Source organism: Dipodomys ordii, unplaced genomic scaffold (assembly GCF_000151885.1).
Source record: "Dipodomys ordii isolate 6190 unplaced genomic scaffold, Dord_2.0 Scaffold7, whole genome shotgun sequence".
NCBI classification, from domain to species: Eukaryota; Metazoa; Chordata; class Mammalia; order Rodentia; family Heteromyidae; genus Dipodomys; species Dipodomys ordii.
This window is the reverse complement of record NW_012267223.1, coordinates 6,596,085-6,623,950: the sequence shown is the minus strand read 5'-3', so window position 1 is coordinate 6,623,950 and position 27,866 is coordinate 6,596,085. Positions and strand designations below refer to the sequence as shown.

Below are 27,866 nucleotides of genomic sequence, written 5' to 3'. Positions count from 1 at the left end.
AAGTGCAGTCAATAGTATTTGTTGTCTGAAGGTATAGGTATGAAAGTAAGTAATCACAGTTTTTGGAATGCAGAAAACCAGTATAGAAGTTCTTCAAAAATACACAAATCTGAAAAATCCATAAAACTCTAATACTTGAAACAGAATTAAATATGGGAGAGGAAAATAAAATGAAGAGGAAACAAGAATGTTTCAAAGATGCTCAAGCCCCAATTAAGTTTAGGATTTGCCAAAAGTCAAGAAAACCATCTGTGATTTATTTTTACTTAGTTCTACATTTATAAAAGGGAATAAAATACTGGTTTGATTAATTACAATGTAGCATTTCAACTATGCAGAAGTAACTCCTATTCTATTCCCTTCATCTTTAAAGCCATTAAATAAAGAACTTAAGGTCTCATTATATTATTATGAATTTCCTTTTTTCCAAGCTAACTAAAATAAAAGGAAAGATTGTCTATTCTAATTTTTCACAGCAACAACAAACACAATAAACTAGTATCAATATTTTGTTGTTGTTCACTTACAATACATTGAGTTTTCTTATAACCACTTTTAATATGCAATGGGAATTATTCATAGTGAAGCATGTTCTTTAGTCTATTTGAGAAAAATAAGCAATCTATTTTCTGATTTTGTAACAACAGCCAGATGTGCTTTGAAGTTGAATGTTTCCACTTTGTAATCCACAAGTAAAAGACTTGAAGCAATCTGTAAACAGTCTTAACATGGGCTTTTTTCATGCTGTTTTAGAAAACTTCTTCTCTTCTAATACCTCAAGAAGAATACCACAATAAAGAATGTCCAAAATGCAATACAAAAAGGACTTATGTGAAGTATTCACATCCATGAAAATGTTACATAGAAGGAAAAGCCCCAAATAATTAAATTGCAATCATATAATTATTATATATCTGCATATTTAAAAAGCAAACAAATTGCAACAATAAAATAAATAATAATATAAACTAGACAGGAATATAGAAATGTGAACACTAATGGAAACTCTTGGCATTTTATTTCATTTTTAAGCAAGCCTGTTTGACTACAAATGTTTTCTGTCCATTTGCGTTTTCAAATCAGGATTTGGTCAAACAGTTATGAGCAATACTCCCTGACAGATTAAGTTGATCAACTAAAGAAACTCTATGTTTCCAGAAAATGTAAGAGGCACTCTATCTGATATGTAAACTTTCCTAAAGAAAGGACATTATCAAGCAACATGTCATCAGTAACACAACTAAAATAAATGTTTTAAATCACAGCATCAGTCACAAGAACAACCAACACTCACTTCATAGGGAAACAAAATGAACTTACTCTTCCATTTCAAGCCTATTGTGCTTCAAAGCTATGTTTTAAGACAATATTTTAGAACTTAAAGAACGCTTATTCACAAAAATATTCCTATAACTGTTAACTTATTCACTAGTTTATTGAAAATATTCCAATAAATATTGAATGAGAATAATTATAGACTCAAAAACATAGTCCTTTTGCATACAGAACTGCAAATAAGCCAAAGGAACACAATAGAAACAGGTATATTGTCACTTGATTTATGAGACAAATTGCACTTTAGTGTAACAGCAAAAGAACAGCTTTTTTTGTTGTTGGTGGTCGTGGGGCTTGAACTCTGAGCTTGGGCGCTGACCCTCAGCTCTTCAGCAAAAAGTGAGCACTCTACCATTTGAGCCACAACACCACTTCCGGTTTTCTGGTGGTTTATTGAATATAAGAGTCTCATGGACTTTCCTGCCCAGCCTGACTTTGAACCGTGATCCTCAGATCTCTGCCTCCTGAGTAGCTAGGATTACCAGCACCTGGCAAAAAAACAGCTTTTTGCATAAATTGTGGTGTCACCTAGCTAGACATAGATATGAAAACAATCTTAACTCTGCCTTAGAACAAGTACTAAATTTACTTTCAGATGGTTTGTAGATCCAAATAGGAAACATCAAAACAATAAAATTTTTATAACAAAATGCTGAAACAAGGTTACAGGTTGACCCACTGTAACAATGAGATGTACAAGACACTATGTAGAAAACAAACTTTACAACTTGGTGGGGAGGGGGGATTGGGAAGGTGGGGAAGGAAGGGATGGTAGGGGGAAAACAAAACAAACAAATGAATGAATAAATAAATACCTTTCAAAAAAACAATAAAACTTCTCAAAGAAACAGAGCATACTCTTGAGACCATAAGAAAGATTTCTTTTAAAAGAGTTAAAATATCGCTAGCTAAAAAGGCTAAATTAATTGTTTAAATTTTCTATTCATCAAAGATACCAGTAAAAAGATGAAGAACAACAACAGAAAATATATATCACACCATATTCAAAGGAGCCTTATCCAGAATACATAAAACACTCTCACACATCAGTAAGAAAAAGTACATAAAACAATACTACCAACCACTCTTAAGAATGATTTATTTTAGCTTGACTGGTGTCAACTCCTATCTGTATCCCTAGCTACTTGGGAGGCTGAAATCGGGAAGATCTCAGAATCAGGCCAGCCTGGGCATACATGGGAGAGAGCTCAACCAATAGCTGGGCCCAGTAGCATACACCTGTCATCCCAGTTACATGAGAGGCTATGATCAAGAGAACTGAAATGCCAGGCTAGCCCAGGAAGAGAAGTTCCAAGAGATTTTATCTGCATGGAAGAAGCTAGGCATGGTGGTGTGTGCCTGTCATTCCAGCTATGATGGTAAATGTAAAATAAGCATATCACAACCTAGGTGCAAGTCTGGAGGAAAAAGTGAGACCTTAATCTCAAAAATAACTAGTGTTGCCTCCTCCTTTGTTTTTCCCCTACCATCCCTGCCTTCCCATCTCCACTACACTCCCGGCCTCCCCCCAGCCCCACCCCATGTACTCATTACCTTGCTCATGTAATTGTAACCACTCTGTACAGTATTTTCACAATAAAAAAAAAGAGTGATAGTGCTATGTAAATAAAAGCTGTTACTGCTATTAAGTAATGAAAAAAATAAATAAATAACTAGTGTCCCCCATCCCAAAAAATAGCCAAGGTCATGGCTCAGTGGTGAGCACCTAATTAGCAAACACAAGGTCCTGAATTTTAAAAAAAAATTAAAAAGCTAATTCTTAAATTACAATTTGAAAAAAATGAATGGAGAAGACCAATTTGGAAAGGAAGTAAAGCAAGGTACACACCTCCTAAGGAGAGTAGACATTGGCATAAACACTTATTAGGAAAACTGGCAATGTCTAAGGAATCAGCTTTTTGCTTCAGAACAAATCACATCAAAGTTTTATGGCTTAAAACTACAATGATGTATTCATCTATTCATCTAGATGAATGGATCGAGAAAATGTGGTATATATACACAATGGAATTCTGTGCCTCCATTTGTTAGGAAATGGAAAGGCTTGGAAAAAATTATATTAAGTGAAGTAAGCCAGGCCCAAAGAAACATAGGTCCCATGGTTTCCCTTATTTGCAATATCTAGTGTATGTCTGAGTCAAGCAGAAAGGTCAGATAAGGTGCTGTTAGGGAAATGAACCCTAAGATATGTATTCAAATATTTATTTTCTTTCATGTAATTGTTTCTAACACATTTATAAGATTATTTCTTTGTTGCTTTGTATGTCCCTCCCCCACAGTATAACCCCTGCTTTCACTGTATTTGATGTCAGTATAATTTGTGGAGGGGAAGGGGAAAAACAAATCATTTAAATAGGGATACAGGTGGACCCATTGCAACAATGAAATGTACAAGTCGTTATGTCGAAAAATGAACTTTACAACTTTGGTTGGGGGGGTAGCCGGGAGGATTGGGGGGGCGTAAGGGGGAGGATGGGAAGGGATGGGAAGGGAAACAAAGGAGGCTACAATGTTTGATAAGAAATGTGCTCATTATCTTGCCCATGTAATTGTAACCCCTCTGTACAGTATTTTCACAATAAAAAATAAAAATAAAAACTACAATGATGTTGTTTGGTTCACAATTCTATGACTTGGCAACTTGGCAGCTTTTCTCAAGTATTCTTACTCAAACATCTGCTGTACCAGGCTGAGATCTCCCTCACAGGTCTCAACTTCCCACATTCCTCACCCAGAGAGCAGAAGAGAAGGACAATGTAATTCCAGTGAAAGACAATAGGAGGATAAAGGATTTTTTTTAAAAAAATTACTTTTGTGAACCTTTTAATGTTTCTTACACACCAATGCATTTTACATGCTAGGAATAAAACGTTTTCTGTGACAGTTAATCTCCCTATCTATTGTTAGGATCTCCTTCAAAATTTAACACTGTTCCCATCATCTCTATTGTTTCTAAATTACACTGAAGGCAGCATAGAATTTCTCATCTTCTTGTTCTTTGTCACAATCCAGCTTCTGTTAGTTTCATTGATCTGTTCCAATGGGTTGGTGATAATTTTTATTGTTTCTGCTTTGGTTTTGTTTGGCTTGGTTTTTGTTTGTTTTCTTTTTAAAATTTCATTTAAGTTAAATAAGGGACCTTTGATCCTGAGTTTCACTAGGGACACAATTTTTATTAATCAAAATTCATCATTGTTTATTAAAGTCTACATTTGGTTTTAATTACCACTTTAACACGCAGCTATTTGGGCGTAGTTGCTTTTGTATTTTATTTTTATTTTTTTCAGGTAAAAACAGAAGGAGAACTACTCTTTTGATGTTAAATTTTAGCTTTATTGAAATAGTCATTTAATGAAAATGTCTTTATGCTCTAATTAGATCAGCTTTATAAATACCTTATGACAATGTGAAGAGACTTATAAATTCATAAGCCATTTTTTGCTTGGTCACTGTTCTCTACGTATACTTTTCTCACTTTTAGAAATCACTGTAATATTTTAAAACTAGAACATAATTAGAAATTTCTCTAATCTCAAAACATTTTTTAAATTTTTATCTGATTAAAACCTTTGAGCAGTATAGGATCTCTAAATATTTTCTCTAATGTCTGGTTTCATAACATAATTTAGGAAGTGTTACTTTCTCCTCTGTCTTTTGGAAGAGGCTATGTACTATTATTATTCTTTTTTTATTAACTACTTGACTAAATTGGTTAGTTAAACCTTCTGGGCGTAGAGTTTTTCTTATTGGGAGTTATTTCAACTACAAGTTCAGTTTATTTAATAGATATAGGTCTATTCAGATTATTGGTTTTTTTTTAGTGAGTTCTGGTAGACTTTGTCCCTTTTATCTACATTACCAAAGTTATATCTATAAGTTATATTTGCAGTAATTCCTATTTTACTTAGAATATCCATGTGGTTTACAGGGATATCTTCTTTATCACTTTTGATATAAGCAAACTCATTGATATACTTCATCAGTATAGCTAAATATTCACTGATTTTATTCAATATGTATAGATTCAGCTGTTGGTTTCACTGATTTTCACTATTGCTTTTCTATGTTCAACTTGTTTCTATTTTAATCTTTACTATTTCCTTTATCTGCTTGCATTCAGTTTAATTTGCTTTTCTTTCTCCAGTTTCCTGTTTTGATAAATTACTTAGGTCTTTCTTTTCTCTATTGCTGCTTTCAACATGTTGTATTTCACTAATTTTACTACAATGTATCTATGTGTGAATATCCTTGTGTTAATTCTAACTCGGAACTTGAAGTTCACTATTTTTTTTCTGGATCTATAGATCAATTTTTCCAACAAATTTGAAGGTTTTTTTCAGACATTACATATTCAAATATATTTCTGATCCTTTCTGCCTTTCCTCTCATTCTTGTACTATCATACATCATCTATGGGCACACTTAATGGTGTTTCATGTTCTCTGAGACAATATTTATTTTCATTCCATTTGTTTTCTGTTCTTCAGCTTACATACTCTCCACCAAGTTATCTTCAAAGTCACTGATTCTTTCTTCTGCTAGTTCAAATCTTCTGCTGAGAGCCAATAAAAAAATTTTACTTCAGCTGTTGTATTGTTTAATTCAGGAATTTCCATGTGGCTCTTCTTTATAAATTCTTTTTTTATATTCTCTATTTTTATTTGATGGTCATAATGGTTCTTTTTACTTCTTTATACATGATTTCCATTAGTTCTTTGAACTTTTTATAATGTCTTCTTTGAAGTCTTTGTTAAATCTGGCCTCTAGATCCTCTCAAAGATTCTGTTGCCTGAGTTTTTCCTAGTTGTTCCTTTGTGTGTCTTATATGTTTTCCTTGAAAACTGCATGTTTTGTAATATAGTAACATAAATACTGATTCCTTCCTCCCTTCTGTAAGAGTAAATTTTCTTATTTAGTTGTTTACTTATTTAGTGGTTTGGCTATGAGGACAGTTTGTTTTCTCACAATGGGAAGACACATGGGTTGTGACCTGGGTCATATACATAGTCATCCTAAAATGATAATTAATTTTAGCAGAGTTCTCTTCAAAACTATTTCTGTGCCTTGTCTTCCAGTCCAACTTATGTCTCTTTAGGTTTTTTTTTTTTCTGATCAAGGTCTGTTTATTGAACTTACAAGCAGGCTTATATACTATAAATGAACGAGGAAGTGGTTGCAACATATTGGTAACACAGTTTTTTACAAAATACAGAATGCAGGTGGGTGGGGTAAATAAAAGATCAGTATCTATCTTTATGATAAATTTGAGCCACAGGGAGGTTTGCCATCAAAATCTCCATTGTTTCCTAGGGCATCCTCAAACTTGAACTTCCCCATACTCTGTTCTCCTGGATGGCCTGACCCCTATGCAAGAAGTTTTAACCATTTCTCTGAATACTGTGCAGTTAGTACTCACTACTCTTGTTGGCTTGCCACCCTTGGTGTGGGATCTGCCTCCCAACAATTGAGGACAATCATTAACTGCAGTACTCTCTACCTGCTGTGTCTATATGGAGCCTCTGCCCTATGAATATGGGGACGAGTTGAGGAAATGATCCCTACCACCAACACCCAGTTGCACTCACCAGGAATTTAGCCTCTTTACCTCAAACTTCAAGTGACACAAAATGCTGCAATATGTCATACCCAATGAGGCAGAATATCCCTTGATAGAAGCTCAGGGGAAAGACCCTCTCCTCCCCCCCATGTTCTTATCTGTACCCACTGAATACTGAACTTCATAAAACTGATCCAGAAGGACTCAAGAAAGTACATCATGACTCACAAGCAAAGGTATTTGCTGTTCTTACCAACTCTAGTTGATTTTGTCTTTTTTCCCCCTAGTCACAAGGCTTGAACTCGGGGCCTAGGTGCTAGCCCTGAGCACTTTTGCTCAAGGCTGGCACTCTACCACTTTGAGCCACAGCTCCACTTACAGTTTTCTGGTGACTAATTGGAGATAATAGACTCATGGACTTTCCTGTTCGGGCTGGCTTCAAACAATGATCCTCAAATCTCAAGTCTTCTGAGTAGCTAAGATTACAGGCATGAGCCACCAGCACCTAACCCTCCCTTCTTTATTTATATTTTTATTATCTTTAAGTAGTTGTACAGATTTCCATTCAACATGTCAGTTTTTGGGTATAATCCATCTAAATCAATGTCAGCCCCTCAACCAATCTCTCCCATCTTGTAGTTGATTTTTGAGTAACTATTTCATTTACTCTAAACCCTTGGCACAATTTCCCAAATACTTTTAGTGGTTTTATTGGGATTTTTTGTTTTGTCTTTTTAACCAATTATGCTTTTTAGCTAGAAAGCAGGACTGTGGTGTTCCTCATGTGCCAATCCAGGATAAAACTCTCTTCTTTTGTATCATATTTTATGCTACAAATTTCTATTGAAGGTCTACTTGGACTGAATCCCACAAATTTTGATGTGTTGTCATATCATTAAAATTCAGTTAAAATATCTTCTAATTTCCTTGAGGTTATTATTTTTTTTTTTTTGTCGGTCGTGGGGCCTGAATTCTGGGCCTGGGTGCTGTCCCTCAGCTCTTCACCGCAAGGCTAATGCTCTACCACTTGAGCCATAGCACCACTTCCGGCTTTTTTCTGCTTATGTGATGCTGAGGAATTGAACCCAGGGCCTCATGCATGTAAGGCAAGCATTCTACCACTGAGCCACCTTCCCAGCCCCTCAGGTTATTTTTAAACCTCTGGGTTACTTAGAAGTGTGTCACTTAATTTCTAAATATTTGTGGATTTTCCAAATAATTTCTTACTGCTCTCATTTAACAACTTTACCTGAAGAATTACAATAATTACTATCAAGTTATATGGCTCTGGAAAATGTAGATGCTTGGAGTTTCCTTTGTTTCACTGGGCAATCAGCAGAACTCAGATATGCCTACCAGTTCCATCTCTCTTTCTATGGTGGCTCATGTCAAGCTTTCACCATGTTATTCCAGTCTGTCCTCACAGGAGTTACTTAGGAGGTGATCTAGGGCTAGAGTAAGTCCTTATAACACAAGTCTGTTCTCTAATACAGCCATAATTTTTGGCTTTTCTTTTCAAAACTGCATACCTTGGAACAAAGCTGTGGCTTAAAGTATTTCATACATAGAGAAAAGGCATCCTTCCACTCTTCCTCCTCCCAGATTCCCCCCACACTGACTGATTCTAAGTACTTCTTTCTCAGTCTCACTGGCAAGAATGAGGAGTTTCCTTCAGAGTTTGAGTCTCCTGTAATCTCAGGGCAAAGTGGTAAGAGAAAGACTGTGAAACTTACCAAAAAAAATACCCCCATCATTCTCTGCATAATTCAAACCACTGCAGCAGCAGCAGCAGCACAGTTTAGTTCACCACTGGGACTGGACTAGGGTCAAGTCCAGAAGAGGAAAAAAGAAAGCATTCTCCTCACACCCTTTCATGGCTCAAATGATGAGCTCATCTTAAGTTTTTTCCATCAAAGCTTACTATACAATCTGATCATCTGATTGACCTTGGAATCAAAGAAGGAAGTTAGAAAAGGAAAACAAGCCCGGCACCAGTGGCCCATGCTTATAATCCTAGCTACTCAGGAGGCTGAGATCTGGGGATCGTGATTCAAAGCCAGTGGGGGCAGGAAAGTCCCTGTGAGACTCTAACCTCCAATAAACCACTAGAAAAACCAGAAGTGGTGCTGTGGCTTCAGTGGTAGAACACTAGCCTTGAGCTGAAGAGCAAAGGGACAGCGTCCAGGCCCACAGTTCAGCCCCATGGTTGACAAAAACATAAAAAAACAAAACAAAAAAAACCAGAACAGACACCAAGGAACCTCTCTTCTGCTGTACCAGTCTTTCCTCATGTTTTCTTTCCTAGTCAGTCAGGATTATTGTACCCAGGTGAGTAGTTTTCACATTCTGTCCATAGTTTTCAGTTATAGGAGTATTAGGCTACAACTGACCTACATTATAGTGAACAGAAATGGAAGTTTACATTCACTTCCAAAAGATATTAGTGCCAATTTCTCAAGTAAGGCTCTGAATATAGTTTGACTTGACAAATGCAAGCCTTAGGAAAATTTTAAAAATATCTGTATGGCCTTGTTTGTTTTTATGAGTAATAAATACTAAATATAAAAATTTCAAGCATGTAATGTTAGGAAAATAAGCACTCATATTTTAACCACACAGAAAGTATCTGTTAACATTTTGAGTAGACATTTCCAGACATTTTTATCCTTGAAACAAAGTGAGCATTTGCCTTATCAAAACACTAGTTTTTTATGTAAACCATCCCTATAACTCTTTTCATTTAGATGATTTTATTCTACTTACAAATTCTGATACACTTACTCATTTGTGGAAAGCCACAGGCAAAAGTATAAAATATCAACATGTTCAACTTGATTTCTCGCCAATATCATTGCATAGTATGAAAATAGGTTTCTAACCCAAATGGAAAAACGTCAGATTGCCAAATAAAATTGTATGAAACAGCTGACATTACATGCTGATTTACAAGAAATATCCCAACTAATTGTACCACAAAGCACTCCATTGATGAATAAATTATATTGCTCTTCTTTGTGCTTTCAATAAAATTACAATAGAATACACAAAGAAAAGAAAGAAAAGGATGAAAGAAAAGGAGAAAAAAAGAGAAAGAAACAAAAATCTGTGTAAGTAAGATCTCAAAATAAGTATCAATTACAACATAACAGTAACAACAGTGGTTTTCATATTTGTTTAAAATCATAAGTCAGTAAATGACCATGGCTTTGTAGTGCTGCAATTCAAAAGCTTTATGCAATGGAACTTTTCACTGAACTAGCAGATTAATTTTCCCCATCCATTTCGATACATACAAAATACAAAAAGGGGGATGAATAACTGGATTAATTTGTCTCAAGACCAGGACTTTCACTGATTGTCAAGGTTCTACATCCATTTCTAAAAGAAAATTCACATACACACATTCTAGATGCCAAAAAGAAGTATTTATTGATTTTTTTCTCTGATCTGAAAATCATACTATAAAGAAAGCTATAGATGTCATTTATAGCTTAGGTTAACAACAAAGGCTTTCCATTTTTCCTGCATACAGGAAATAATTATTATTAATAATAATATAAATGACAAAATAATTTGTTTTATAATTATAAAATAAACAGTATGACCTAAAACTTGAAAAATCAAATGAAATATAATTTTTAAGGTTTTCTATTGTTGTTGCTGTCCTTTGTGCCTATCCTAAGACTTGAACTTAGGGCCTGGGTACTGTCTCTGAACTCTTTTGCTTAAATCTAGCACTCTACCACTTGACCCACAGTTCCATTTCTAGCTTTTTTTTTTAGTAGCTCATTAATGATAATAGTCTCATGGACTTTTTTGCCTGGGTTAGCTTTGAACTATGATACTCAGATCTCACCCTCCTGAGTAGCTAAAAATTAGATGCATAAGCCATAGGTGCCGATCCTAAAGTTTTTTAATGGGTATACCCAGCACATGTCTCAGTGATCTGAATCACTGGATCAAGAGAGAATATTCTACAATCTCCATATACTTAATCACACAAATTAACGTAAAAGTAGCAAACATACACAGCACTGAATTTCAGTCTAGTACTTAGAGAGTCACACAAAAAATACACTAAACATATATAAAGCAAATGTCACAGAAACTAAAGGATGAAGAAATCAAAGATTAAGAAAAACAGAGGATAAAAATAAATATCTAGGCTGAGAAGGTGACTCAGTTGTAGAGTGCTTGATTTATATGCATGAGGCCCTGGGTTCGATTCCTCAGCACCACATAAGCAGAAAAAGCCAGAAGTGGTGCTGTGGCTCAAGTAGTAGAGTGTTAGCTGAGGGACAGCCCAGGCCCAGAGTTCAAGCCCTATGACCGACTATCTATCTATCTATCTATCTATAATATATATTTGAATAATGTATCCCTAAAAATTTTAATATATTCTTTAAAAATAAAAGACATTTTAAATGTGCTCTTTAACAAATACTAGATAATTTAAATGCATCAGAATGAAGGCATTGACAATGATGCCAGCAATATTTTAAAAAAGAACTGTTAGTCTAGAACACACAAATTAACTCTAGCTAAAAAAATTTTTCAAAGAAAGCAAAGAGGCATCTCATATAAAACTTAACTCATTCTAATGTTACATTATTCTACTCTGATAAAGATATCATTTAGCTGATTAATGTACATACATGGAAGTTTATAAAATGCATTTATATTACTAATGTATTCATTGAACAACAAAAATGTGGAACAAAATCCCAAGCAGGCCTAGTTTTAAGGCCTTACATCAAAATATTGTAGATAGTTTCTTTTAATTTTATTATATGAAGGAAAAAGATTTAAGCCTCTGAGCAGTTAAATAATCGTGAAAAGTACTCTAAGTACTAAGAAATGTACATCAAAAGTTTCAAATGGCTAAGGGCAAAGGCAAATTTGAAAGGATAGAGTCACAATTTTATTTTTCCCTTTGATGTTGCTCTCTGGCAAAAGGAATTTGTCCTTCTGTAGGATTTCCTGTACTCCACTCCCACCCTCCAAAAGCAACTTCCCCTATACCATCAAACACAAAAATGTTTTTCTTTTGACTTATTATCCTCTCACTAGTCAATTCTCTTTCACTAGCATGCCCCCAAAACTAACAGGAGATCTACACTGCTTTCTCCTCCTATCTATTTCCCAACCTTCTAATTGTATCCATTTGATGAGCCAGACATCCCACTCTATGCACTTTCCCCATCAGCCCTTCTGTCTGCCCTCTGCAAAGACTGAGCTGTGTTTGCATCCTGTATATTTTCCCTCCCTCCCCATTCTATTCAGCATAGCCATACCCTACATAACAACATCCTAAACAACGACAAAGTACATATATGATCTTTGTGATTAAATCTGTGTGATTAATATTACAAATCAGCTGGAAAATTCTATCATCATTTTATCCTCATCTTACAGTGTTCTTCCCAAAAAGAAAGTGTGCCATGTAAGGCCAGCAGCACCTCATACATTGAATGCTTACTGTATCCCTTGATGGGGTCGGAGGCCATGTGAAGAGATTGACCTATGCCAAGTAGGCATAGGTGAGTAAGTAAGCATAATCTGTGATGTGCACACAAACACAAAAGTCACCTATGGCACAGCTCTAGAATGTATCCCCATAACTAAGTGACATCTGCCTGATGGACCAATCATGACCTATTTTATAACTCATGTTAGTATTCTATTATATAGTGCCTTTAATTATTATTTAACTATTTTATGTGTATATCTTATTTAACAAGAAAGTTAGCATGCCAAGACAAGGACTATTTTATTTCTTTGGAATGTTATTTCTCTTTCCCACACTTAAAGCCCTTTTAAGGCCAGCACAGTACTATAATGAATGATTCACTGAATCTGAAGTAGTTCAGAATTTCCACATATACTATGATTCTCCCAAATCAATAAGTACATAATACAAAAAGCATCTTTACCCCAAGATTCCAACTATTAAGACGAGCTTCAATGTCACTGTCATCCAAAGAAACAGAAGATTTTTTAAAATGAACTTCCTGAAACACAAAAGAGGAAAGGGAAGGAATAATGAAAGATGAATGAATAGGAGGGGGAGGAGAAAAGAGGGCAGAGGGAAAAGAAAGGAAAGCAGGGAGAAGAAAACAAAACAAAATTTATATCATTCAGAGTAATGAGAGTTTTGTGTACTTATATAGTTATATTATATTGCCCTCAGAGGAAAAGATTATGTTACAACTAAGCAAAAGTTCTCAATTCTAACTAATGACTGTTTATTATAGCTGCTTAGGGCTATAAGATGCCTTAACAATATACTTATAAAGTAACTGGATTTCAAAAAAAACATCAAAAGAATATTTTGAAAATTAATTCAACTCCTCTCTCTAAGCTCTTTTTACAAAAGTTTTAACTGTGGCATACCACAGTAGCTTGAAAGGGACCTTGGGAGTAGGGGACACTTGAAAAGATGAATTATTTACTCTTGTTAGAATTAGTTAACAGGAAAATATTGTGTTGATGTCCAAGAAACACTTTGTTCTTAAATTAATCCTCACTCATACACCAAGTAAGAAGAAAAGCTTTGGATTCACATCATGAAAACATAATTACAATGATCCTTTACTTTTTAAAAAATAAAAACTGCTCTTACTTCACTATAAATCAATCCCAATTTCTTCCTAATTTTATGATCATGTTCTTTCTTTCTCTATAATTTGTTATATTATTCATTTGTTAAATAGATTAAACTAGCTAAATGAAGACAATCTAAAATCTGTACCCAGAAATGGACAATGACCTTAAAGCTCTAAATAATTAGCAAGGAATATCAGTGTAAAATAATGACTATTTTACAGCCCCAATTTTTAAAATTTAAAATGAATTGTTGATATAATATTTCCATGCTGTTAGAAAGCCTCATTATTAAAATCTATTTCCATATAATTACTTAAATTAATATTAAAGTATGTAAAAATACACTAAGATATTTTGTTCTAATTTTTACTGAGCAAAATATTTTCTATTACCTTTATATTATTAAAATTAATCAGCCAGATACTGGTGGCTCACATCTGTAATCCTGGCTACTCATGAGACTGAGATCCAGAGGCTCTCAATTCAAGGCCAGCTTGGCCAGAAATGTCAATTAGATTTCATGTCCAAAATAATAAGCAAATAGCTAGGCTAGAGGTTTGACTCAAGTGTAGAGTATTCCAACCTAGCAAATGTGAGGCTCTGAGTTCAAACCCCAATACCAGCAAAAAAATAATAATAATTGTTATCAGTCAGGCATAAGGCCTCTCAGAAGGCAGAGATGGAAAGAACATGGGTTACTATCAGCCTGAGCAAGAAATTAGCAAAATTGTCACCTCAGTTAGAAAGCTAAGTGTTATAGGTCTAGCCCATAATCACAGCCACACAGACCATAAGTAGGAAAAGTGATCTGCAGCTGTTCCTGGTCAAGACTTTACCTGAAAAGTAACTAAAGCCAAAAAGGGATGGGGACATTGCTAAGTGGTAGAATGCCCTCCTGGCAAACATGAGGCCTTGTGCTCAACCTCAGTACCACAGAATAATTCATTATCACTCTACTAGTGGTCCCTTGCTTTTAACATACTTTTCTTTGTGAACAAGAGCTGCTTAAGAAAATATACCTATCTAATTTATATTAGGTAAATATACTGATTGAGAGTTATTTATTATTTAAAATGCATTGTCATTCATATTAAATGTTGTTTTAACTTCCAAATTACCTTTGAAGAAAATTCAATGAAGTATGTTTAAGGCTGAAATAGTCATACATAGCACATGAACTATCTTGTCATTAGAAATCACATAAGCCAAAACAGCAATAATGATTTTAGCAAGCACATTATTCTCTTTTGACAAGTAAGCAAACACAATTTTCAAACACAAAATTCAAATAAAAACTTTGTTAAACATATTGATGTAAGGGATCTGTAGATAAACTGTTGCCTTTATTAAGAAATCAGTGTCCCCTATGTTACTATAAATCAATCCCATTTCTTCCTAATTTTATATCTAATCGCTCCATTCATATATGAATAAAAGGAGAAAACAGCTAAAATAGAGTTTCAAAAGTTATACTGGGGGGGCTGGGGAGGTGGCTCAGTGGTAGAGTGCTTGCCTTACATGCATGAGGCCCTGGGTTCGATTCTCCAGCACCACATAAGCAAAAAGATAAAATCCGGATGTGGCGCTGTGGCTCAAGTGGTAGAGCGCTAGCCTTGAGCTAAAAGAGCTGAGGGACAGTGCCCAGGCCCAGAGTTCAGGCCCCACGACCGGACCAAAAAAAAAAAAAGTTACACTGATTCACAGGAAAAATGATTGACAGAGATATGAGAATCACTAAGAGCAAAAGAAAAATACCAAGCTCACTGCTATCTGACAGAAAAGATATTCACCAAAACCTTCAGACTTTATTTGCTGTTTTTAAGTATTAAATGTAAGTTAGAAAATGTGAAAAGAAAAACTTTATAGAATCATTTTTAAACAACAGAGAAACAACACAAATAAAGTCCGATCTTACACAGTTCTTTGGGGTAATATTTTCTCCATCTTCTCTGTGAGTTGGACTTATAGAATGTGATCTTATTCGAGGCTTCTCAGTGTAATGTTCTCCACTAAGAGACAAAAATAGTAACCATCAAACGTGGGAGAAACAGAAAACAGAGCATTCAATTACAGAAGCATCATTTCTTCTTTTGTACATGAGATGACAGTTTTCATTAATAATGATGATTCAACAGTGGAAAAAATATGGAAATAATAACTGTGCTTTTACCATTTACTTCAATTAACATAAAAAATTTAGGTTAAATATCACATAAACCCTACATACTTGCTTAGAAACTATTGCTATTTTTAAGTGCAAGTATGAGCAAAATAAGTATCTTTACCAAGTGGGAAGAAGAAGCCACTTGATGTACTAAGCAGTAGGCTATTCTTTTTATTTTTTCTTTTGGTCAGTCATGGGTCTTGAACTCTGGGCCTGCGTGCTGTCCCTGAGCTCTTCAGCTCAAGGCCAGTGTTCTGGTTAACTGAAGATAAGAGTCTCATGGGCTTTCCTGCCTGGGCTGGCTTTGAACCTCAATCCTAAGATCTCAGCCTCCTGAGTAGCTAGGATTACAGGCATGAGCCACCGACGCCTGGTTTCAGTAGCTTATTCTTCAAGAATTAAAAACTCATAAGTGCTACATTTAAAAATTGAAAAACATTGGGGCTGGGAAGGTGGCTCAGTGGTAGAATGCTTGCCTTGCATGCATGAAACCCTGGGTTCGATTCCTCAGCATCACATAAGAAAAAGCCATAAGTGGCACTGTGGCTCAAGTGGTAGAACGCTAGCCTTGAGCTGAAGAGCTGACGGACAACACCCAGGCCCCTAGTTCAGGCCCGATGACTGCCAAAAAAAAAATTGAAAAATGCTTAAATATTAAAAGTAAATCTTTTCATAGAAATATTAATAAAAAGAGACTTGAAACATTTATCTATGTTACACTAGGTACATATATTAAAACTGCACATTTTTTTAGAGTTCAGTATAATTATTTAATGTCAATGGTTTTACCTAAGCTGATTCAAATGATCAACCTGCATAAATATGGCATATACATAAGAACATTTTTAATTTAAATTTAAATTATATTAAAAATTAAATTATATTGTAAAGGGGTTACAGTTACATAAGGTACTGAGTCCATTTCTTTTTGAACAGTATTATTCCCTCCCTCATTTCCCCCTACTTTCCCCCCAAAACACCTCACCCCCAAGTTGTAAGTTCATTTCCAACATAGTGTCGATTGAGTATTACTGCTGAACTGGTTCACCCTTTGTCCCACTATTTCTATGATTTCCCCTTCCCTTCCTCCAAATCAGATAAACTTATATACAAGACAAAGGGTACAAAAATTAAAAAAAAAAAACAGACAAAGGAGAAAAGAGAAAGAAAAATAACTACAAAAAGTACAATTAAAAAACCTTCTTGTTTCCATTTTTGGAGTTCATTTCAATGAGTACCATTTTATATGGTCATATGCACATAGCTATTGAGCCATTGTGATCCTTTCCTAAGAACATCCTCCTATGCGAATGCTTAGAATACTGTTTAATCATGTCCAAGTGTAATTATTTGTCTTCTACTGTCTATTAGATTAACTGTAGATTTATAGACATATTCTAGTTATTACAAATGAGGGAAATCGTGTAGCTTATGTTTCTTTGGATCTGGCTTACTTTACTTAATATAATTGTTTCCAAGTCTTTTCATTTCCTTACAAATGGGGCAATGTCATTCTTTCTGATAGAAGCATAGAATTCCATTGGGTATATATACTACATTTTCTTGATCTATTTATCCACTAAGGGGCATCTAGGTTGATTTCGTATCTTAGCCATGGTAAATAATACTGCAATGAATATAGTTAGGCTGATAGCATTAGTGTGGCCTGGCTTGTGGTCATTTGGGTAAATGCCCAGGAGTGGGATTGCTGGGTCATAGGGAAGGTCTATGTTTAGTCTTTTGAGGAACCTTCATACTGCTTTCCAGAATAGTTGAACAAGTTTACATTCCCATCAATTGTATAGTAGCAGTCTCTTTTTGCCACATCCTCTCCAGCATCTGTTATTATTAATTTTCTTGATAATGGCCATTCTAACTAGGGTGAGGTAGAATCTCAATGTTGTTTTGATTCACATTTCTTTTATGACCAGAGATGTTGAACATTTCTATATATGTCTATTGGCCATTCTTATTTCTTCTTCAGAGTAGTCTCTCTTTAAGTCTTTAGCCCACTTATTAATGAGGTCATTAATCCTTAATTTGTAATTCACATAGAATTGTATTTATATACCAATCCACCTTAATTCCCTTTACAATTTATTTTCAAAAATGTTACTGGATCCATGTTCTCACCTCTCATATATTTTTCAGGCAACTACAAATTGACTTTCACTCATCCTGAAAGTGTTGTAAGGTCATCAGTGATTTGCACACTCAAACAACTGTAAGATAATTAGGATTAAAAGCCAGGTGCCAGTGGCTCACGCCTGTAATAGCTACTCAGGCTGAGTATCTGAGGATCGCGGTTCAAAGCCAGCCCAGGCAGGAAAGTCCGTGAAACTCTTCTCTCCAATAAACCACCAGAAAACCGGAAGTGGAACTGTAGCTCAAGTGGTAGAGCACTAGCCTTGAGCTGAAGAGCTGAGGGACAGCGCCCAGGCCCAGAGTTCAAGCCCCAGGACCGACAAAAAAAAAAAAAGATAATTAGGAATAAAAAAGATAATTAGGATAAAATATAATGCAATGAAAAGGATGGAAACTAAAAGTCTGCCAGGCTCAGGTGCCAGAAATCACTGGACAGCAGGAAATATGACTATTGAAAATGTAAGGGAATTACAGTCAAATTCCTCAAGAAAGCAACAGCTAGTCTGGAGTCCCCTGCTCTTGAAAAAAAGATTAAGAGGCCGTGACCAGTACTGTACTGATAGTTACGGCCACAGCTACATCCCTACATCCCTAAGCTATAGCATATAGCTATAGCTACATGCCCTAAATGAAGCTTATGGGAACTACATAACTAAACCATAATATCCTCACCTCTGTTAGAGCTATGTAGTGAATAGTATCCAAAGATGGATCCAAAAAATTATACCTCCCTATTTTCAGGTTCAGGTACAGGCTCCTTCTTCCCTGTATCCAGAGCCAGCCTTCAGTTGGCTTTAGTCAATAGAATGCAGATGACTGACACCCTGTCAGTTTCAGGCCCAAGCCTTAAGATGGCCAGAAGCCCTGTAGAACCATGTAAGTCTCTAAACCCTGCTGTGTAAGACAGACCATAGGAAGAGGCTGCATAAAGAAAGAATTATGAGAAGTGGCACTGTAGCTCAATTGGTAGAGTGCTAACCTTGAGCTGAAAAGCTCAGGGACAGTGCCCATGCCAAGTTCAAGCCCGACAACTAACAAAAATAAATAAATATTATTTACATATAAAAGAAAGAATTATGAGATTATATGGAGACAAAAATCTTTACCATTACAACTACGCCCAGCTGACAGCCATCCTACCATCAAGTTTCCAGGTGACCAGACAGACTGATCTATTGTCAACATCAGCCTAGTCAAATCTCCATATAATTGATACCAGTTTTGTCTATGGAGACAAAACAAATAAAACCACTGTTGTATTAGTTGCTAAAAGTTTGTTGAATCATAATGAGTAGATAAGCATAAACTAGTTAACAGATGTGAAATGCCAAATTACAAGAGACTAAAACATACAGTATTGGCTTTTGAGCTAAAATAACCTCAGAGGTACTTTGAAAGCTGGAAGATCATGGAGGAAAATTTTATTTAAAGTTGGACAAAAAGGTAACCCACATTGTGCAGAGATGGAAAGTTTGGCAAGTGTCACTTGTGGTAATGTAGAAAATAGAAAATATACCTATGACATTGTATAACCATTGGCTAAAGAGAATTCCAGGTAAAATACTAAAAATGCCAAATGGTCTGTTGTAGCTACAACTGAAAAGGTAGAAATAGAAATGAAACAAGAATGTTCAGATTTCTAACCGATTCTTTTTTTTTTGTCAGTCGTGGGGCTTGAACTCTGGGCCTGGGCACTATCCCTCAGCTCTTCAGCTCAAGGCTAGTGCTCTACCACTTGAGCCACAGCACCACTTCTGGCTTTTTCTGCTTATGTGGTTCTGAGGCATCGAACCCAGGGCCTCATGCATGCAAGCAAGGCAAGCACTCTACCACTGAGCCACCTTCCCAGCCCCTCTATCAGATTCTTGATGATAGAGCTTCAATATAGAACTTGTAGGGTTGTAAAACAATTTTTTTCATTCTTGGATTCAGCAAATAACTCTGATAGCAAGAAATAATCTTAAGGCAAATACCAAATCTAAGGTTTTGCCTGGAAACACGGACTCAGGGCCAAAATCTCAACATATGTCTATAAAACACTTTATTCCAACCTTAGAATGACTTGAATCCATTCCTCAAAGACCCTATGAAGGAAAGAAAAAGACTTCCAAGAATTTCCATATTTAGAATCTTCACTACAGATAAGAAAGCTTCTGAAAATCATAAGGGATTTACACAGCATTCCAATCCTTGTCACAAAATGGAAAACCTACCTCTAAAAACTTGTGAATAGGGGCTGGGAAGGCGGCTCAGTGGTAGAGCGCTTGCCTTGCATGCCTGAGGCCCTGGGTTGATTCCTCAGCACCACATAAGCAAAAAGATAAAAAAGCTGGAAGTGGCACTGTGGCCCAAGTGGTAGAGCCTTGAGCTGAAGAGCTGAGGGACAGCACCCAGGCCCAGAGTTCAGGCCCCATGACTGGAGCCCCCCCCCAAAAAAAAGAACATGAACTTTGATCAATAAAAAGTCAATACACAAAACATTAAAATGTGAATGTAAAAAAAGAACTTGTGAATATAGCATTTGCCTAATGGAGTATTATAATTTGAAGCACGGAAAGCCACAGAAGTTTCAAAGGGATTCCACCAGTATCATCTGAAAGAGAATTGATTCTCCAAGTTCTTCCACAAACAGGAAGCAGGTTGAGAAAACTACTCAGCTTAAAGCAAACTATTTTTTGCAGTAAAAGAGTGGTATCTGGCTGGGAAGGTATCTCAGTGGTAGAATGCTTGCCTCGCATCCATGAAGCCCTGGGTTGGATTCCTCAGCATCACATAAACAGAAAAGCCACTTATGGCTCAAGTGTAGAATGCTTGTCTTGAGCTGAAGAGCTCAGGGACAGCACCCAGGCCCAGAGTTCAGGCCCCACGACTGAGGGGGGGGGGGGAAGAGTGGTATCTGAGAGAGAAAATCCAAGAGCCCAAGAAACTGAGCAAACAATACTAAGAATTACTCCCAAAGGGGCAGCTGTGCGGCCTAACCAACTACAGGTAATAGCTGATTGGATTTCAGAATTGCTACAGTCATTGCAAGGCATCTTGAAATTTCCTTGCTTTTTGAATGGGAAAGTATTCCAAATTTCCGGTGGTCATTTCTCACCACTGTTAACAATGTGAAAGGAGGAGATAACATCTTCCTTCAGTTCACAAATCTTCACACTGAATGAAGCCATTCAAAAAAAAATCTCCAAAAAAATGCTGTCAGTTGTTTCTTCTACATCAATAAACATCATTGTATGAGGTTTTTTTCTTGTTATACTACTACTGGTCTTCACATGCCCAACAATCTTTGAACTTCAGGGAAAAAAATCCCATTTGGATACGATACATAAATCTTTCAATGAATTGTTAAATTCAATTTTCAAGTATTTTATTGAGGATTAGTCTGCAGTTTTCCTTTATTGTAACATCCATCCATATCTGTCTTTAATATCACATTACTGCTGAACTCATATGATGAATTTAATAGTGTTGTAACATTTTCAATTATTTCATAAGTCTGAGAAAAGATTGGTGTTTTCTTTAAAAGTTTGGTAGAATTCACTAATGAATCCATTTTGTAGTACTGGGCTTTGTGTGTTAGGAAGTTTTTATTAAAGAATCTGTGTATTTTCTAGATGTATATCTGTTCAGATTTCATATTGCTTCATGATTCAGTCTTGGCAGGTTGTGTATTTGGTGGATACTTGTCTGTTATTTCTAGACTTTCCAATAGATTGGCATATGACTGCTCATGGTAGTTATAATAATTTCACTTCTGTAAAATTAATCGCAATATCCCCTTTCTAGTTTTAGTTATCTGAATTTTCTCTTTTTTCTTAGTTCATATAAAAAGTTGACAACTTTTGCTTTGTTGCCCCAAAACAATAAAAGAACCATTGGTTGGTTTTATTGACTGTTGTTTTTCTACTTATTATCTCTTCTCTAATTTTTACTATACTCTAAAAATAGCTTTGATTTAGTTTATTCTTCATCTAGCTCCATGAGTGTAAATTTATGTTATTGATTTGACTTTTTTAATATAAGCTCTTATAGCTTATAAATTTCCTTATCACTGCTTTCACTATATTTCATACAGATTTTATGTTGCATTTTGGGTTACATTTATCTAAAATTATTTTCTAACTTCCCTTTTTGATCTGTCAGTAATGTTTTATAATTGTCACCTATTTATAGACTTTCAACTAATCTGCAACTGATTGGATTTTTCTTTTTCTACTATTGTCATAGGAAAAGATACTCTGTGGCCTAATTCATGGTGTATCCTGAAGCATGTTCCATATGTACTTGAGAAAAATGTTCATTCACTGAAGTTGGGTAGAGTATCTATTAGGTCTACTAATCTGTGGTGTTGTTCATATCTTCTATTTCTTTATTGATCTTCTTTTTTTTCTTTTGTTAGGATTGAGACTGGGACTCAAACTCCATACCTGCCACTTTCACTCATTGGCTCACATTCTATCAATGGAGACATGTCTCCAACCCTCTCATTACCGATCTTCTGTCTGGCTATTCTACTTTTGAAATTGGGGCACTGAAGTCCTGGAATGTTATTGTAGAAAACGTTATTTCTTTCTTCAATTCTATGTTTACTTCAACTACTTTGGAATTGTGAAGTTTGATTCATATATACTTATAGTTGTTATAGCTCCTCAATGAATTCACCCATTTGCGATACTGTCTTTTTTTGGTTCTTGTTACTTAAAGTCCATTCTGTCTGATATTTATATGTGCATTGCATTTGTACTTAAAGGATGTGTGTTCTGTGACTATAAGAAAAGGAAAAAATTATATTAAGTGAAGTAAGCCAAGCCCAAAGAAACATAGGTCCCATGGTTTCCCTTATTTGCAATATCTAGTATATGTCTGAGTAAAGCAGAAAAGGTCAGATAAGGTGATGTTAGGGAAATGAACCCTAAGATATGTATTCAAATGTTTTTTTTCTTTCATGCGATTGTTTCTAACACATTTATAAGATTATTTCTTTGTTGCTTTGTATGTCCCTCCCCCACAGTATAACCCCTGCTTTCACTGTATTTGATGTCGGTATAATTTGTGGAGGGGAAGGGGAAAAACAAATCGTTTAAATAGGTGGACCCATTGCAACAATGAAATGTACAACTCATTATGTAGAAAACGAACTTTACAACTTTGGTGGAGGGGGTGGGGGTAAGTGGGGAGGATTGGATGGGGAGGCGGGGATGAGGGGAGGATGGGAAGGGATGAGAAGGGGAAACAAAGGAGGAGGCTATGGGCTGGGAAGGTGGCTCAGTGGTAGAGTGCTTGCCTTGCATGCATGAGGCCCTGGGTTCCATTCCTCAGCACCATATAAGCAGAAAAAGCTGGAAGTGACACTGTGGCTCAAGTGGAAAAACAAAACAACAACAAAGGAGGAGGCTACAATGCTTGATAAGAAATGTACTCATTATCTTGCCCATGTAATTGTAACCCCTCTGTACAGTATTTCCCTATAAAAAATAAAAGAAAAAGAAAAGGTATTACAAAGGTATTACTGGTCAGGTGGCGGTGGCTCAGAGTATTTGTCAATTCTTCTATATCCTTTTAGATTTATTTTTTCCAGTCCTGGTCTTGATCTCTGGGCCTGAGCGCTGTCCCTGAGATCCTTTTGCTCAATACTAGTGCTCTACCACGTAAGCCACAGTGCCATTTCTGGATTTTTCTGTGATTAATTGGAGATCATAGTCTCAAGGACTTTCCTGCCTGGGCTGGCTTTGAACCATGATCCTCAGATCTCAGTCTCCTGAATAGCTAGCATTTGCAGGCGTGAGATGCTTAACACAAACAGAACACAAACAAATCTATAAACATTTTAAGACTTCATATTTCCTATGCCTACTTAAATAACAACATTTAACTTAAAATTTTAAGCCATGTTAAATAGTCACTTTTTTTGTTTTTTTTTGTTGGCTGTGGGGCTTGAATTCAGAGCCTGGGCAATATCTCAAGGATAGCAGTCTACTATATTAAACCAAAGCTCCACTTCCAGTTTTTAGGTGGTTAATTGGGGATAAGGGTCTCAAGACTTTCCTGTGCAGGCTGGCTTCAAACCGTGATCCTCAGATCACAGCCTCCTAATTAGCTAGGATTACAGGTGTAAGCCACCAGCGCCTGGATAAATATTCACACTTTTAATCAACATTTATTTTCACATCTCACCACTCAGTATTTTAATTCTATTATGATTAAAGTTACAATGCAATAATAAGCTGTCCTTTTCATTAAAAGAAAAATCAAAACTGTTCATTATTATGACAAAAATCACTTGTGAAATAAAAAGATTACAAAGCTTTACTCATTAAGGAAAAAGAAGCTGGGCATAATGGCTATGGCTCAAACCTGTAATCCTAGCTTATTAGGAGGCAGAGATTTGAGGGTAGTGGTTTGTGGCAGCTGGGCATAAAAGTTCTCAAGAAGCTAGGCCCTGGTGGCTCATGCCTATAATCCTAGCTACTCAGGAGGCTGAGATCTTAGAATTATGGTTTGAAGCCAGCCCAGGCAGAAAAGTCCCAGTGAAACTCTTATCTCCAATCAATGACTCAAAAACCAGAAGCAGCACTGTGGCTCAAGAGTGAGAGAACTAACCTTGAGCACAAAGAGGCTCAGGAACAGGGCCCAGGCCCTGAGTTCAAGCCCCACAACCTACACATACACACAAAAAGTTTTACAGACTTGGTCTTAATCAACACCCAGGCATGATGGCTAAAGCCTGACATCCCAGCTACAGATTAAGTGCAATGGCTTAACACAGTAGTGTGCACCTGCAAATGAGGAAGCAAACGGAGGGTCACAGCCCCACCAACCCAGGCTAGCCTCCCTGTAAAGTGAGACCCTACTTGAACACAGCCACTGCAAAAAAGGGCTAGAGGTCTGGCTCAAATGGGAGAAAACACCTAGGGAGGGAAAGAATGCATTATGACTAAATCTGTCAATAATCTGACTTATTAGGTGAAAAAAAAGCCTAAAAGAAACCACACAAAGACTATTATTTTCATTTCTTCACTATTCCACCCTGGTTACAAACTGCCACTTGGCGTGGCCTTAGTAAGTACCTAGGAATAATAAATATTTAGCACACTAATGTTGAAAACTGATGAGTAACAGTGATTTTATGAGTTATGAATGTTATGTTTTATTGAGTTTCCTAACAAGCAATTTTCACTTCTCATTTACATAGCAGTCTTATATCTAGAATATAAGGCTAAGTTACTATCTAAAATTTATCAAAGATATAAAATAATCAGATTTATTCCATACTAAATGTTCTACTTAATCTCATGATTAAGATTTTTTGACTGAGTCTCTCTGAAATTCAAGACTGACCAACAAAAGAGCAACTAGATAGTTATTTATGGGTGATCGTAAGGTTCATGACCATGAACTTCACAAAGCAACATGAGATGTATCTCCTGCGGCAGAGTCAGTTTATACACACTCTTACCCAGTTCCTGGTCCCTATCACCATCTCACTCCCCACACAGAGAACACAGAAAATAGGCCAGCAGCTTTCCATCTAGCAAGGTAACTAGATCAGACACAGATCCAGAATTGCAGTGCTCAGTATGATGACCACTGGTCATATGTGGCCTTGACTTGGTTATACCAGTACATTTCAAGTGCTCAATAGTTACCCAAGACTAGCAGCTCTTGACTAGAGAACAAAGAATACAATATCACCATTATCACACAAATTTCTATTGCACAGAGCTTTTGGAAAACATATCTTTGCTCAATATCAGGAGGATTCATAAATGAAATACATGTATTTTTTGCAAGTTTTTTCTTTGTGCCAATACTAGATCTCGGAACCGCAAGCTCTTTCTCACCTTGTTGGCTCATGGCTGACACTCTACTATGTGAGCCACATCTCTTGTGCAGTATTTTTCTGGTTAAATAAGGGTGGAGTCACATGGGAATTTTCGTCCCAGGCTGGCTCCAAGCCAATCTTAGCTTCTTGAGCTACTAGGATTTACAGGCATAAACCACGAGCACCTGGCTTGTAAGTTACATTTAAGTATGTTTTACTATGTGTTTTTCTAAGCACCTTTATTATGCATCGTAAAAATTCCCTACAAAGAAAACTTATTGATTGGCTTCCTGACAAATACATCTAACTATATATATATATATATATATATATATATATATATATATATATATATATATATATAATAGTTTAACACATATATATATGAAATACTTTAACAAAGTCAAAAGATTTTATTTTTACTTTAAGTCCACCAACTAAAACATTAAAATTAATATTTTTAAATACATTTTTATTGTAAAAATACTGTACAGAGGTGTTACAGTTACATGAGTAAGATCATGAGTACATTTCCTATCAAGCATCGTTACCTCCTCCTTTGTTTTTCCCCTATCCTCCCTTCCCTCCTACCTCCACAACTACATTCCTCCCTCCCTGCCTAAATTGTAAAGTTTGTTTTTCAATATGGTGTCTTGTACATCTCATTGTTACAATGGGTCAACCTGTATCCCTATTTAAGCATTTTGTTTTTTCCCTTCTCATCCCCAAGCTAAAGAAGTATATATACAAGATGCAGAACACCTACATAAAATACAGTGAAAATGGGTTATATTGTGGGGGAGGAACATACAAAGAAACAAAAAAAATCACATGGTACATTATAAATATATTAGGAACAATAGCAAGAAAGAAAAGGCCACTTGTGTAGGGACACAAGCAGTATGGAAGTTCCTCATAGAGCTTCCCTATGACCCAGAAATCCCACTTTTGGGCATTTACCCAAATGATCACAAACAAGGCCATACTAAAGCTACCAGCATAACTATGTTTATTGCAGCATTATTTACCATAGCTAAGATATGGAACCAACCCAGATGCCCCTCTAGATGAATGGATCAAGAAAATGTGGTACACACACACACACACACACACACACACACAGGAATTCCATGCCTCCATCAGAATGGCATCACCTCCTTTGTTAGGAAATGGAAAGACTTGGAAAAAATTATATTAAGTGAAGTAAGATAGGCTCACAGAAACATAGGTCTTATGGTTTCCCTTATTTGCAATAAGTAGTATATGTCTGGGACAAGCAGAAAAGGTTAAAATTAATATTTTTAAGTATGAAATAACTTGTACATAAATTGACCACGAGTAGGTTTTCATTATACTTGATCACCATCTGCTGGCTATTTAGTAAACTGCAAAGCAAATGTCAAAAGAGACTTTTTAAAAGAACACACAGAATATCAGCTTTTTTCCACAATGCATTCCTAGAAGACCATATCATCAAGAGGATCACTATAAAGCAAATCAAGCTGGGCACTGGTGGCTCATGACTCTAATCCTAACTACTCAGGAGGCTGAGATCTGAGGATTGTGGTTCAAAGCCAGTAGGAAAGTCAGAGAAACCCCTATCTCCAATTAACCACCAGAAAACTGCAGGTGGCACTGTGATTCAAAGTGACAGAACACTAGCCTTGAGCAAAAGAGCTCAGGGACAAGCACCTAGGCCCTGAGTTCAAACCCCAAGATCAACAACCACAACAAAAAACAAATAATATTTGCTGTAAGAATAAGTAGGACTTCATTTTTTATTCCAAATTAAAAACTACCATCAAATAATCCATGAGGAAACTTCACTGAAAGTTACAGCTATAGCCTCTATAATCAGTTAGAATAGGATAATTATTCTCCAAGTCCTTTCTTACAGGCATAAACACAGGTATGATTGAAATAACTAGTAATCTAAAAGATTTTTATCAGTTATGATAAACTATATACTTAACAATTGTTTAGTATATTCCTAGAACTTTAAAATAATCTGGATTTATAATCTTGATTATAATCTGACACTTAAAGAAATCTATATGAATGCCTTTTTCATTGATAAGTCCCTAAAAAATAAGCAGAAGTAATGTTTCTTCCACTGGAAAGCAGTGTTTAAGGCCATGGTTCATTCAACATTACATCGCATCACAGTCTCCTAATTTATAATGAAAATTTCAAATAAAAGGTGCTATTAATTTTTT

At 35.9% G+C, this 27,866-nt stretch overlaps 1 protein-coding gene across 1 annotated transcript in view; it reads right to left on the bottom strand.

Moving 5' to 3' along the window:
• Cep112 (centrosomal protein 112kDa) overlaps nucleotides 1-27,866 on the bottom strand; it is a 338,584-nt gene that overhangs the window by 292,014 nt on the left and 18,704 nt on the right. Inside the window, exons 5-6 of the mRNA XM_013008835.1 lie at nucleotides 15,435-15,528; nucleotides 12,847-12,924 (exon numbers count right to left, since the gene is read on the bottom strand). Coding sequence (XP_012864289.1) covers nucleotides 12,847-12,924; nucleotides 15,435-15,528 — 172 coding nt within the window. The remainder of the gene's footprint in view (nucleotides 1-12,846; nucleotides 12,925-15,434; nucleotides 15,529-27,866) is intronic.